General features: G+C 37.4%; 1 protein-coding gene across 2 annotated transcripts in view; it reads right to left on the reverse strand.

The window, feature by feature from the left end:
* The window catches only part of THUMPD2 (THUMP domain 2 tRNA and snRNA guanosine methyltransferase), a 40,123-nt gene that overhangs the window by 12,507 nt on the left and 13,078 nt on the right, over window positions 1-14,538 (reverse strand). Inside the window, exons 5-8 of one of the 2 annotated variants that reach the window (XM_082743275.1) lie at window positions 13,347-13,399; window positions 11,492-11,579; window positions 1,895-1,966; window positions 1,259-1,373 (exon numbers count right to left, since the gene is read on the reverse strand). In XM_082743275.1, coding sequence (XP_082599401.1) covers window positions 1,259-1,373; window positions 1,895-1,966; window positions 11,492-11,579; window positions 13,347-13,399 — 328 coding nt within the window. Of the gene's footprint in view, window positions 1-1,258; window positions 1,374-1,894; window positions 1,967-11,491; window positions 11,595-13,346; window positions 13,400-14,538 lie in introns of both variants that reach the window. The other variant, XM_082743274.1, reaches the window with a different exon arrangement.

Raw genomic sequence — 14,538 nt, forward strand, 5'->3', positions numbered from 1 at the left:
GTCCCTGCTTGTGAGCACAGGCTCACATTCTCTTCTCCCTCCCTCTTTCTCACAAAAATAAATTAAATAAATAAATAAATAAAATTTAAAAAGGAAAAAAAAACCAACCTTGACAGGTTGAAAAAGTAGTTGTTGGCAGCAAACAACATGAGATCTTAATCAACAATGCAACTTCTTCTTTGGGGGCTGCTTTACTATGTTTTTACGCATGAGTCACCCTAATGTTTTCTTCCTGACACTCTACTACTTTTCCATTACAATAAAAAATTTTAAAATAACATTTAGTTCCTCCGGATTATAGGTTTAATACTGAGACCATCTACTACCTGTTTATACTGTTTCAAGAGAATACCATTGTAGCAGGGAATTAAATGTGCTTATTTTTTAAGGGAGAAAGATGTACTAGAGGAAAGGGAAAGAAATAAGGAATGTGAGGCTTGACTAAAATGGTCTAAATACTATGGGCCTTAAGGAAGCATATTTTGACTAGACTGAGCAGAGTTGATTTCTAGTCATGTTTGTCCCTCCTGATCCCCCATCAGTAAAAGGTTTCCTTCTACCTCACAGGGTGACCAACTGTCGTGGTTTGCCAACGCGTTCTGGTTTTAGCACTGAAAGTACTGGTTTAGCACACAGGGATGGTTACCTCATTTCTATATAACAAGAATACTGTCCAGTGTGAGGCAAGGGTAAGGTAAGACAATTTAGAGCATTTCAGTTTATCTGGAAGAAGTCTGAAGTTTTGGGGCACTAGGTGGCTAATTGGTTAAGCATCTGCCTTTGGCTCTGGTCACAAACCCAGGGTCATGGGATTGAGCCCTGCATCAGGCTCCCTGCTCAGTGGAGAGGCTGCTTCTCCCTTTCCCTCGGCCTGCTGCTCTGGCTACATGTGCTCTCTCAAATAAATTAATAAAATCTTTAAAAAAAAATCTGAAGTTGTTTTATTATTACACTATACTCCTTATTTTATGCCTACATTAAGTGATCCCTGGTTATGATGTGAGAAATGGTTCAGATACAACAAACACATCTTAAAAAGGCACTTTCACTGAAATGTTTAGGGAGACTGAATAAATGTTACTAATAATGAATCTTTCAAAAAAATAAGTTATAATTATACTATAGGAAATAAATCAAGGATTAACTCCATAGATATATTCAACCTTTATATTAGAAAGTGAATTTTATTTAATATTATGATTCTAAATATATTTAAATATGTTCATTTTCCCAAAAGTTTGCATTTTTAATATCTTACCTGTAACAGAGACTTTAAGTAACTCAATTTTATCCTGAAGGCCTGCAGCTTTCAGATTATCATATGCACCTAGTAACTGTGAATCACTGACATCAGCGCCCACATAATACACATCCTATGAGGAAAGAAAGTCCTGTTTTAAGTATGAGTTAAACTATCAGTTTATGTAGTTCAGAAAACCGACTTGCTTCTTCTTAAATAATGAAAATAATTTAATAGATTTGTTAATTCAGGTTAAAACAAATTTATAGTATTTCTTTAAAATGATATTCAATGGTAAAAAATTACAAGTATTTGTTAATTTTTAAAAACTATTTTAAAAAGCCTTATTTTACAATAACAAAAACTACTGTAAAAAAACCTTATTTTACAATAACAAATGTCTAAAGAATTTGGGGATTAGCATAGTCTGTCATGACTAATCACAGAAACTGTTCACATTTTCCTAAATTTATCAGTCTTTTAAGCAATTTAATTAACCCTTCATAATCCATTTTGACAACAGGACATAGCAACTCATATCATCAAAACCAATACTCCTAAAAAGATAATCTACTTGTTAATAATTGGGAAGTGAATATACGTACAATGATTAAAGTAAGTATATTGCTTGGTTTATCCTACTTTAGAACTTACTGGCCATTCTTTAGCAGCTTCCAAAAGTATTGTTCCAAGTCCACACATTGGATCGAAAACAAATGCACCAGCCTACAGACAGAAATATTGATTTGGCATTATTTAGCCTGTCATAAATATGTATAATAAAAGAAACATAAATTTCAAGAGCAATGATTGCTTTTTACACCTTATTCAGAGTTTCAGGTGGCTAAAGGCGTAAGGCAGATGTATGCTGGGTATGTATGAAGGTCCCTGGTGGTGGTCATGTGAGAGGTAGTACAGGGTTATGCTGCACGTGGGAACAGTCCCCGCACCTTAGAGTTTGAAAACAACACACACCTCACGCTACACCCCCACGGTAGGGCATCGGGGGTTTCTGCTTCCTACTGGAAGCCAGGCTGGTCAAGTGGTCCCCATCTGGAGTGCTGCCCATGACTGTGGCAGAGGGGAAAGAAAAGCATTACAAATGGTGTACTGGCTCTTAAAGGTGCCATGTAGAAGTGAGGCACATCATGTCCACTGCCATTTAACTGGCTGAAGCCTGTCAGTCACATGACACACATGATTTGAAGGGGCCGGGAAAGTCTAATCCTACCTGTGCCTGGGAAAGCCAGAAATGTGGAGAAAAAAGGAATTATTCCCATTCTGGGGAAGTCACCATCATGTCACAACTTGTAAGTACTGCAATGATTCTGGTTTTGTTCTGAAGAATGAGAAACTACTGGAGGGTGCTGAGCAGAAGAGTAACGTGACATTTACTCTTCAGAGGGATCACTCTGGATGCTCTACTGAGAATGGACCAGACAGGGTAAGAGTCTTAATAGCGAGGCTAGTTAGGGGAAGCAGGCAAGAGAGGATGGTGACTTGAATTAAGGGTGTTATTGGTAAAAGTGGTGAGAAGTGGTTAGATTCTACGTATATTTTGAGGTGGAGCCAATGGACTGGACATTGAATGTTTAAGAATGACAATAATCAGAAATTAGACTAGAGTTTTTGACCTGAGCAACTGCAAGAGTTCTCTGTTACTGAGATGGGAAGAGATGGGAAGGAGAAGCTTCGAAGGAGACAAGAGTGTAGTTCTGGACATGTTAATTTTGAAATACCTCTTAGACCAAGTATGGACATCAAGTAATTTGTTGAACATATGGGTCTGGAGTTCAGGGGAGAGGTTCAGGCTGCAGATATAAAGTTGGGAACACTCAGTGTTAGTCATAAATGATATTTAAAGCATGAGAACTAGATGAGTCATCTAGAAAGTGAGAGAAGTTAAAAAAGAAAAGTCTATGGGTTGGACCCTAGTGATCTCCTAAGTATAGACGTTGGTAGATGAAGATTCAGCAATGCATACTGACAGCAGCACATACTGATGTAGGAGGAGAACTAGAGTGGTGTTCCAAAAAACTCTGGAAAAAAACATTTCAGGAAGGAGAGTGATTGCAGGATCAAAGTGCTAATAGGTAAGCAAGGTGAGCAGTGTCAGCGGCGTGCTGATGATGTCAGCCTGATGAAGTGGGCACAAGAGAGAAGGGGAAGTGAGGAAGTAGTGACACCAAATAGGGACAACTATTTTTAAGAGTTTTTCTTAAACTCTTAAAAGAGAAGCAGAGAAGGAGCACGTGGGTTCAGGAAAGGGTTATTTTCTTAAATTGCAAGATATGTAATCAAGGGTATATGCTGCTGGGAATGTGCAGTAGAGAGAAAAGTCCTGAAGTAGGCATGAGGTAATAGAATCCAGGAAGCAAGTACTGGAGTGAAACAAGGACAATTCACTTACTGCAACGATGATAACGCAAAGTATGTGGGCACGGACTCCAAGATGTTGGTAGATTTGGTGAGGAGAACATGTTGAAGTTCTTTTCGGATTCCAATATTTAAGTCAAATAAGAAGCAAGAGAGTGAAAAGTGTGGGCAAGGAAATGACTATAGTGGTAGAACATAGACTCCAAGCTGTGAAGGAGGGGTGAGGACAGGCGGTGAGTAATGGACAATGGTGAGTAAGGTCAAATGACGAGAGGTCCCAGGGGTTAAGGGGCTGTGTGGCAGCATGCTAAAGGAATTGAACAGGAGGGATAAAGAGGCTAAGAGCAGGATTCCTGAAATTGAGATATTTGGAAGGTATACTCCTCTGGGTATGACAGGGTCCAGGATATGGCTAGGGTAGATCATTAGAGGCAGGGAAACCGAGACATTAAAGGGTCAGGTTACAGAGTTGCCACTGAGATCATAAAGAACTATGATAGGAATAGCAGCTTATACTCCCATAGAAAGGACAGGACAGCTAGACATCTGCATGCGCATAATTTCACGGCATGTGCTTCAAACGCACAGAGTGGTTCTGGGCAGAAGGAGCAATGAGAAGCAAGCAAGACACCTACCACCTCCAGGCCCATGGTCCCTTGATATGTTTACAGAGGAAGCAGAGTGCTCAGTGGACAGCCAAGTTTCAGTCAGAGCCAGAGGGGACCTAATGGAAAGAAACATAATGTCCTTCATAATGTCCTGGGTAGAAATTCTAAGGGGAGTATCCTATGGATGCCCCATGAAGGGGTGGTTAAGTAAAAAGAATAAGGACCTAAATGACAATTCAGTTAAAAATAACAATGGTATGAGAACTAATTTTTATTAAGATCTTAATATGTATCAAACATTGTGCTCTTCCTCCCCTCAACATGGTCCATGGTGTAATCTGACCTTAAATATTAGGCCCTTCTCTAGCTATGACAACTGGGTACCTGGGCAGGAGACAAGTATTCCTGTATGCTTATATTAATAACTAAGACTTACAGAACTTGATTTTCCTTGTTCGGATATGTAGCTTGTGGTAAATGTGAAAAATATCTAACCTCCTCCTGTTTAGATTTCACTGTTAGTGGCCATGACATACCCAAGATTGGATACTGGGATCATTTTACGCTGTGGGTCATTATAATGAAGAAAGTCCCTGCCCTAAGAAGACACTACCTTAAAAGGATTTTACACCACCCTAGAAGGAGTCCTCCACCCTTGCTCAAGGGATCAGGTAGATGACAAAAACCAGACTGGGTGACAGGCACGTGGAGAGTGAATCAGATTAAAATAGTCTGCCAACAAGCCCATAAAACCCCTTAGATCTAAACTGGCAAACCTCTCGGGTCCCTCCCTCTTTGGAAGCTTTCTATTCTCAATAAACTTGGCTTTGCTGCCCACCACTCTTCATCTGGTCTACCTCTTCATTCTTTGAAGCTGCGTGACCAAGCTTTGCGGGCACTGAAGGAAAAGAAATCTTGTAACAATTGCTAAACTCCTCCAAAACAACTGTGCTGTGCTACTTCTTATGTGCTTTAACAGACGTCCTATGCTGGTGATCACATTTAGAGAAACCATTCTTACTCTAGGTTCTAGCAAGGCAAACTCACAGTAAGGAAAAATTTTATCTAACATTAGCTTTGAATATTTTAATTTACTTTCTACTTTTCTGACAAATGGATGTTTATGTCAAGATAAAGGTAACATTTCAAACTTGTATAAGGTGGTTATATAAATTTATATTTATATAATATGTATAAATGTGTATATATATACATATATATATATATATAGTTATATAGTTATATAAACTGTGGTGAGATCACTGGTAGTTTGGTAACCGTAACTCTCTCTCCTTACACTAAAAGAAATTTGGACTAAAGATTAAAATCAAATAAAAAAGAAAATCATGGATTCTGAGAACATGATAATCTTAAAGTAGCTTTCTTCTTTTCTCTCAGCTCCAAGCTATTCAGTTCTCTGGGCCCAAGTGATGCTCAGACATAGAGGCAACTAGTGCTAAGAGAAAGAAAGCCTTGGGCTTCACTTGGGTCTCAGAAGAAGGAACTAGTATGGGGCCTCTTAGCTATGGCTTGGTGGGAGATTAAGAGACCAGCCCTGGAACCCAGAGGGGGAAAATCACTGGAACCAGGGAGAACCTGGTCTTCAGAGATCTACAGATCTGCAGGGAGATCAGTGAATAGAAAAGCTTTCACTTAGAAAAGTTTTCAGCATGGCTAACAGATTCTCCTTACCCTGCCAACAACCTCAGTGGCACCAGAGATCCATTTGCCTTCTGCCATTTTTAGGATTTGGGCCATTTAAAATATTTTAATAAACATAGTTGAGTCCCAGTGAGCCAACAAGAAAATAATGGCACATCCAAAGGTCTGGGGTCGGTAAGTAGCTATAGAGTAAATAGGCAGAACACTCCCAGCATACATCTAGTGACACGGAACTCCTGGAGGAGACAGATAAGTATTCGAACAAAAGAACTAAGAGCTTTTAGAGATATTCAAATGTAGTGTGCACACACACAAAACCCTCAGAGCTAAAAAATGATGATTTTTAAGCTAAAAATTCTGATGAATAAAGTAGAACATATCTCTGTGACTCTTGCTATAGCTTGGAAGATTATGTTCAAGAATAACTCAAAATGCAGACCCAAAATATAAAGAGATGGAAACCATGTGAGAAAGGATAAGCAACTTGGAGGATAGCTCCAGGAAGCTTAACATGTTAATAATTTCACAAGCAGAAAAACAAAGTAGTTTAAGCTAAAAAAGTCACTAAAGCAAAACAGTTGAGGCAATAATAATTAAATAAGTAATGAAAGAAAGAGTGTGTGAGACAGAGAAATAACTTTTATAATTATTATATATTCCTAATAATTATTATAATCATTGCCATAGCAGTAGCTAATACTTAAACACGTTCTACATGCCACGCACTGTTCTAATCACTTAATAAATGCTAATTCACTTAATCCTCACATGACCCCAGGAGGTTTTTTTTTTTCAAGATTTATTTATTTTAGAGAGCAAGTGAGTGCGTGTGTGGGGGTGGGGGAGGAATGGAGGGAGGGCGAAGGAGAGACTCTCAAGCAGACTCATTACAAAGCGTGGAGCCTGATGCAGGGCTCGATCTCACAACCCTGAGAATGTGACCCAAACTAAAATTAAGAGTCTGATGCTTAACTGACTGAGCCACCCAGGTGCCCCCCCAGGAGATAATTATTTTTATCTTGCTGATAAGAAATGGAGGCACAGGGATGTAGAATATCTTGTCCCCAGTTTCGCAGTCAGTTAGTGGTGGAGCCAGAATTAGAACTCAAGCAGCCAGATACACCAAGTTCGGGGCTGAGTAGAAAACACACACGTAAGTGTATCCTGCTAATACTCCTGAACTTCAGAGGATTTTTCTTCTTCCAAGATTTTATTTAAATTCAAGTTAGTTAACCTATAGTGTGGTACTGGTTTCAGGAGTAGAATTTAGTGATTCGTCCCTTGTGTATAGCACACAGTGCTCATCACAACAAGTGGCCTTCTCCATGCCCATCACCCATTTAACTCATCCCCTGAACTGTAGAGGATTAAAGAGTAAAGTATTACAAGCCTCCCCCCAGCAAGAACAGACAGCTAGACAGGAAAGGGAAAATCATGCTGGCATGTATTATTCATCTAGAACACAGGAGAGTAAATGGCAACAGGAGAGCTTCTACGATCTCTGAAGGAAAGGGACTGCCACTCAAGACTCTTCCATCCAGCCAAGATGGGTGTGTATCCCAGGATAAAAAACAAATTTGAGGATAGTAGGAATTTCAGACAGTGTATTATGTGGATACCACATCTGAGGAAATTACCTAAGAAAAGGTTTTAACTAAGCAGCAAATGAACCAGAGCAGAGACCTCAACAGGAAAAGACAAAGTGAAGAACAACAAGGAGGAGTGCTATGCATAGTGATATGTCTGTGTATTTATCCAGAAAAGTGTGTGTGTAAACACAGTTAGAGCTTAGTGATTAAGGACAGGCTGTTTAATGTAAGTGCTAAATAAGGACTTTTGAAATGTAAGGGGCATATTTCAAGGGAAATTCTGACACATGATAAATAATTTAGTTCAATCTAGTTGTTGGGGGTTGAGGGTTGAAGGGTATAAAAATGTTTCAAAGGTCTCGTTGTAGGGAGGAGTAAGGTGAGTCAGGAGAAGAGAAGAAAAGCACTCTAGAGGCCTCATATTATGATAGGGAAGAGGGCCAGTTTAGAGGGTCCTGGTGGTTAAAAACAGTGTCTTGACAGTGGAAAGAGTTCATATCTTGTTTTAAAGAAACAGCAGAGTCCTATGTGTTTAATCAAGAGAGCTGGGAAATAGGAACTATTAGTAGAACAGAACAATAAAGTATATCTCCAACCTCAAGGACAGAAATGAAATGATTATCAAGTAACTTGATCAAATTAGCAAAAATAAAACTAAGAAACAGTGTAAGACGTTATAAACAGAGTAAAATAGGAGGAATATAATCAAGCATGTCTGTCGTAATACTGCGTTCTCTCACTGGAAGACTGAGACTATCAGAGTGGATAAAAACAGAGCCTAAACCAGGCAAAGACCCCATCAAAAAGGAGAATTTCAGACCAATATCCCTAATGAATATGGATGCCAAGATTCTCAACAAGATCCTAGCTAATAGGATCCAACAGTACATTAAAAAGATTATCCACCATGACCAGGTGGGATTCATCCATGGGATGCAAGGATGGTTCAACATTCACAAATCAATCAATGTGACAGAACAAATCAGTAAGAGAAGAGAGAAGAACCACATGGTCCTCTCAATTGATGCAGAAAAAGCATTTGACAAGATACAGCATCCGTTCCTGATTAAAACGCTTCAAAGGAATAGAGGGAACATTCCTCAACTTCATAAAATCTATCTATGAAAAACCCACAGTGAATATCATTCTCAACAGGGAAAGGTGACAGCTTCCCTTTGAGATAAGGAACATGACAAAGATGTCCACTTTCACCAGTCTTGTTCAACATAGTATTAGAAGCCCTAGCAACAGTAATCATACAACAAAAAGAAATAAAAGGCATTCAAATTGACAAAGAAGAAGTCAAACTCTCTCTCTTTGTAGACGACATGATACTTTGTATGGAAAACCCAAAAGACTCCACCCCCAAACTACTAGAACTCATACAGCAATTCAGTAATGTGGCAGGATACAAAGTCAATACACAGAAATCAGATGCTTTCTTATAAACTAAAAATGATAATACAGAAAGGGAAATTAGAGAATCAATTCCATTTACTATAGCACCAAGAGCCATAAGATACCTGGGAATAAACCTACCAAAGAGGTAAAGGATCTGTACGAGATGAACTACAGAACACTCAGGAAAGAAACTGAAGAAGACATAAAAAGATGGAAAAGCATTCCATGCTCATGGATTGGAAGAATAAACATTGTTAAAATGTCTATACTCCTAGAGCAATCTATACTTGCAATGTCATCCCCATAAAAATTCCACCGGCATTTTTCACAGTCCTGGAACAAACAATCCCAAAATTTGTATGGAACCAGAAGAGACCCCACATTGCTAAGGAAATGTTGAAAAAGAAAAAACAAAACTGGAGGCATCACGTTGCCTGATTTCAAGCTTTACTACAAAGCTGTGATCACCAAGACAGCATGGTACTGGCACAAAAATAGACACATAGACCAGTGGAACAGAGTGGAGAGCCCAGATATGGACCTGCAACGCTATGGTCAAATAATATTTGACAAAGCAGGAAAAAATATACAGTAGAAAAAAGACAGTCTCTTCAATAAATGGTGCTGGGAAAATTGGACAGCTATATATAGAAGAATGAAACTCGACCATTCTCTTACACCATACACAAAGATAAACTTGAAGTGGATAAAAGACCTTAACGTGAGTCAGGAATCTATCAAAATCCTAGAGGAGAAGATAGGCAGTAACCTCTTCAACATTGGCCACAGCAACTTCTTTAAAGACATGTCTCCAAAGGAAAAGGAAACAAAAGTAAAAATGAACTTTTGGGACTTTATCAAAATCAAAAGCTTATGTACATCAAAGGAAACAGTCAACCAAACAAAGAGGCAACCCATGGAATGGGAGACAATATTCTCAAATGACACTGTGGACAAAGGGCTTATATCCAAGATCTATAAAGAACTCCTTCAACTCAACACTCAAAAAACAGATAATCACGTCAAAAAATGAGCAGAGACATAAACAGACACTTTTCCAAAGAACACATACAAGTGGCTAACAGACACATGAAAAAAATGTTCATCAGTATTAGCCATCAGGGAGATTCAAATCAAAATCACACTGACATACCACCTTACACCAGTTAGAATGGCCAAAATTAATAAGACAGTAAACAGTAAGTGTTGGAGAGGACGTGGAGAAAGGAGAACCCTCTTACACTGTTGGTGGGACTGCAACTTGGAATGCAGCCACTTTGGAAAACAGTGTGGAGATTCCTTAAGAAATTAAAAATAGAGATGCCCTATGACCCTGCAATTGCACTACTGGTATTTACCCCAAAGATGCAGATACAGTGAAAAGAAGGGCCATCTGTACCCCCATGTTCATAGCAGCAATGGCCATAGTCGCCAAACTATAGAAAGAACCAAGATGCACTTCAACAGACAAATGGATAAAGAAGATATGGTCCATATATACAATGCAGTATTATGCCTTCATCAGTAAGGATGAATACCCAACTTTTGTATCAACATGGACGGGACTGGAGGAGATTATGCTGAGTGAAATAAGTCAAGCAGAGAAAGTCAATTATCATATGGTTTCACTTCCTTGTGGAGCATAAGGACACTGGGAGTTGGAGAGGAGAAGTGAGTTGGAGGAAATCGAAGGGGGAGACAAACCATGAACGACTATGGACTCTGAGGAACGAACTCAGAGTTCTGGAGGGGAGGGGCGTGAGGGGTTCGGAGAGCCTGGTGGTGGAAATTAAGGAGGGCACGTATTGCATGGAGCACTGGGTGTGGTGCATAAACAGTTAATCCTGGAGCACTGAAAAAATTAAATTAAAAAAACACAAAAAACAGAGTTGTGTTGTGAAAAAACAAACTGAATGCAAAGTTGAAAATAAAGCAGTGGCAAAGAAATACAGCAAATACCAAGAAAAAGAAAGGAATACAAATGTAAGACATGAAATTTAAGTTTAAACTCACTAATCAAGATAAAGAGAACTTTATGTTCCAATAAAAAGTCATGATTCCTGATGAAACAGTAAAAGTTATAAATGTGCATATAGCAAATTAGACAGTAGCTAAGGCAACAGCTAGTAGAAGTGCAAAAACTTAAAAATATAAATATAGTAACCTAATGAAATTTTGAAATGCCTTTTTCAGAATTGTGCAAATAGTAAAACAGTAATATGGCAGACATTCCTTGACTAAAAAAAAAATCATTTTCTTCTATCCACCGAATACTTACAAAAATTGATTCAGATCTTAGTCACAGAAAAAACTTAAAATTTAAGTAGAGGTTTTACCGGCCATGTGATTGTGACATAAAAGATTTGAAATAATAAAAATGTAACTATCTTTGGACTCAGCTTTTTTATAGTCAAAATACTCTCAGAAGTTCAGCAATATATAAAAACATATCGCTGTAGCAGTTCATAAATGTAAGGGCAACAGAAAGAGAAAGAAAAGGAGAGAAAAAAAGAGAAAAAAAGAAAGGACAAGAAAGCAAGCAACCAAGATGTTCACCAATCAGCGGATTATGCAAAGGAGCTTGCTGTTATTAAGAATGCAAACATTTTCCTTACCTTAATTTCAGCAAGAGAGGCCATTGCCCATGCTATGGTAGACCTGAGGCCTGCAGTCTTGATGTAAGCTCTGCTGGCTAAAGGAACCCTACAGAGAAAAGAACTTGATGATACACTCAGTTTTACTGTGCAGTAAAGAAGATCATGATATAAATAAAAATGACTAACCTGTTCACATCTGTGACTCATCTTAATATATTCATCTAACATACAGCTAAATATCTGTTAGATTATGGAATATTTTAACTTTTTTACAAAAATACCTTCTCTAATTGGCACCTTGACTAACCAGCCAGTGGAGTATTTCAAAAAGGGTGCCTGGGTGGTTCAGTCGGTTAAGCACCTGCCTGTAGCTCAGGTCAGGATCCCAGGGTACCCTGGAATTCCCATACCTGGGATCATGAGCCCTTTGTCTTTGGGCTCCTTGCTCAGCAGGGAGCCTGCTTTTCCCTCTCCCTCTGTCCCTCCGCCCACTTGTACTCTCTCTCAAATAAATAAATAAAATCTTAAAAAAGAAAAAAAAAAGGAAGGTAAATTTGTTGGAAAACTAAAATTTAAACTCTTAAGTGTTTGACTTATAAAAATCTAATCATATAGGAGGGAAAAACCTTTCTCAAATTGTTAATATACTTTCCTGCTTTCCCATATGGAATATACAGGAACTTTTCTTGCTGATCTGGAGTCATCAAGAGGAACATACTGTTCCGTGATATGGATGTGGTATGGGAAGTAGGGCTGAATGGATGCTAACCCTTGAAATGTTTTCTAGAAAAAAATTGCTTTTGTAAATTTGTTCTTTGCTCATTTGCATCTTTCTCAAAAGATGAAATGAAGCATGACATTGCATTGTCTAAAATAATTTGCGGAATGAAGAGCTGAAGCAGACATCTCCCAAATGAGTTCACTGGCCTCCATTATGTTTCACTTCATACTTTATCCTCTACCTCATCACGGTTACTATCAGTGTTTCCAGATTTGATAGGGGTTTTCAAAATATTATTTCTATCTTTCTAATGCAATGAACAAGAAAGCTTGAGAAGAGCTATTACAATAACCGTAAGCATTCTTTTTTATATTCTGGCTTACAGATGCAAAAAAGTGAGCTTAGAGATAATGGGGTATTCCTATTAAATTTTTATAATCTTTACAAATATTCCATGCCTAGAATCCAGGAAAAGGGTATCTAAATCACATTATACTATGTAAACAGGGATGTGCATATAAAATGTTTCGAAGAGGCCAATGACATTTACTTGCTTCCAAGGAACTAAAATCACTATTTTCATCCAACAGCTCTTTCTTCCCAGAGCATCTAGAAAAGTACCTGTTATATGATAAGTGTTCAACAAATATTTTGGAATAGGGAAATGAATCATTTGCATTTATTATCAAATAGTACTCTGCAAGATTAGAGAGATACCTGAAGTGGATTTTAAAAACTAGAAATATTCTCCCACAATAAAAGAATAATGGCAATGAAATTTGTAGAATGTTCACATGTGAATTTTAAGAACTGTGCTGTATTTTCTATTTTAATAAAAACTCCAGATGCTAACAGACTAAGTAAGGGCCTGTGAAAATCATTTAATAATAGGAATAATTAGATATAATTTTTGGTATGAATCACATAATCAGTGAATGATTACAATCAAATCTTTTATAGCTCTAACCAGCCAGATTAAATCACATGCATTAAGCACCAAGAACACACTTTACTGGCTCAAGTAAAGAACTTAAATGCTTTGCCATTAGCCTCCTCTGTTATATTGACATTTCATATTATAAATAAGAACATAAAGTTCTTACTTTTACAGACTTTAAGGGACAAACATGAAGCTTAGAGAACAATATCTACCTGAACACAGGGATTCCCACCACAGAGTAAATGTCATTTAGATGTATGAAGATCTGAAAGAGCAAATAGAAAAGTTAGAAAAAAATAGGAACTGCTTTACCAAATGCACTGACAACTGGAAAACTTGCATTGTGAAATTGTTTTATTTTTTTAATTTACTTTATATTTTATTTTATAAATAATCCATATTTTAATTAAAAATCCAAGGCCTTGTTTATCATATAGGGAAAGATGTTCCATAATATCTTTTCTTGAGCAGAGACAAAGTACATTTTTAGTAGATTGCATAGAAAGATTCTGAGGATAATTTGGTATACAAGGTATATGGAGACTCATGCTCTGAAGACATCTTGAGGTCTTTCTTTCCAGAAATTCTCTGAATAATCATAACTGGATCAGACTTTTCAGCATTGTGGGCTCGAGAAGACTTCCCAAACCCACCTTAATTCTAACTTCAAATAAGACTGGAGGTCACACAGGGCCATCACAAGTTATACATATTTCCAGGGTAACAAAATTTTCTTCAGGCCAAGGACATCATAGCAAGGGTGATCTTTTCTCTCTCTACCAACCATAGAGAGCTTCTTCCTCTCTACTACCCCTCTTCTGTTAGGCCACAAAGAGGATTTAAATGTCTCAAGTATAATTTGCAGCTCAATTAAATTTAAAAAATTAGATTCTTACTTTCATAGTCTGATAAAGTTTATGGAATATTCCAACTCTGCTGTTCGACCTCAAGAGCATTTGATCTCTAATACTTTGACCCCAAGATTATTTTTACCATAGAGTTTAATCAGAATTACTCCAATTTTGACAAATTTTTATAAAGAAAAGAATGACCTGGAATGGACCCTACTGAGTCAATTTAAATCCTTGATCATTAAAGTTAAACTTTCCAATGCATTATTTATTTTAGCCAAAGTATTTATTAGGATTCTTTTCTATTTAAAATTGATACTCAAGAAAAGATACACTGATATTTTTATATATCAAATGTTATTAAGACTAGCTTCTTCCACTATAAATTTTTTTCCCTGAATTTTGCTGAACAAAATTTTTTAAGATTTGATTCTGCTGTTAATTTTGGTCACAGTTTTTACTGTATGATTTTATTGTTGTCAATTATGTTAACAGCTATTATTAATTATACTAACTGGCTGGTAGGAATTAAATGAGCTATATTTACTTAGGA

This window comes from Mustela nivalis (assembly GCF_964662115.1).
Source record: "Mustela nivalis genome assembly, chromosome: 8".
Classification (NCBI taxonomy): Eukaryota; Metazoa; Chordata; class Mammalia; order Carnivora; family Mustelidae; genus Mustela; species Mustela nivalis.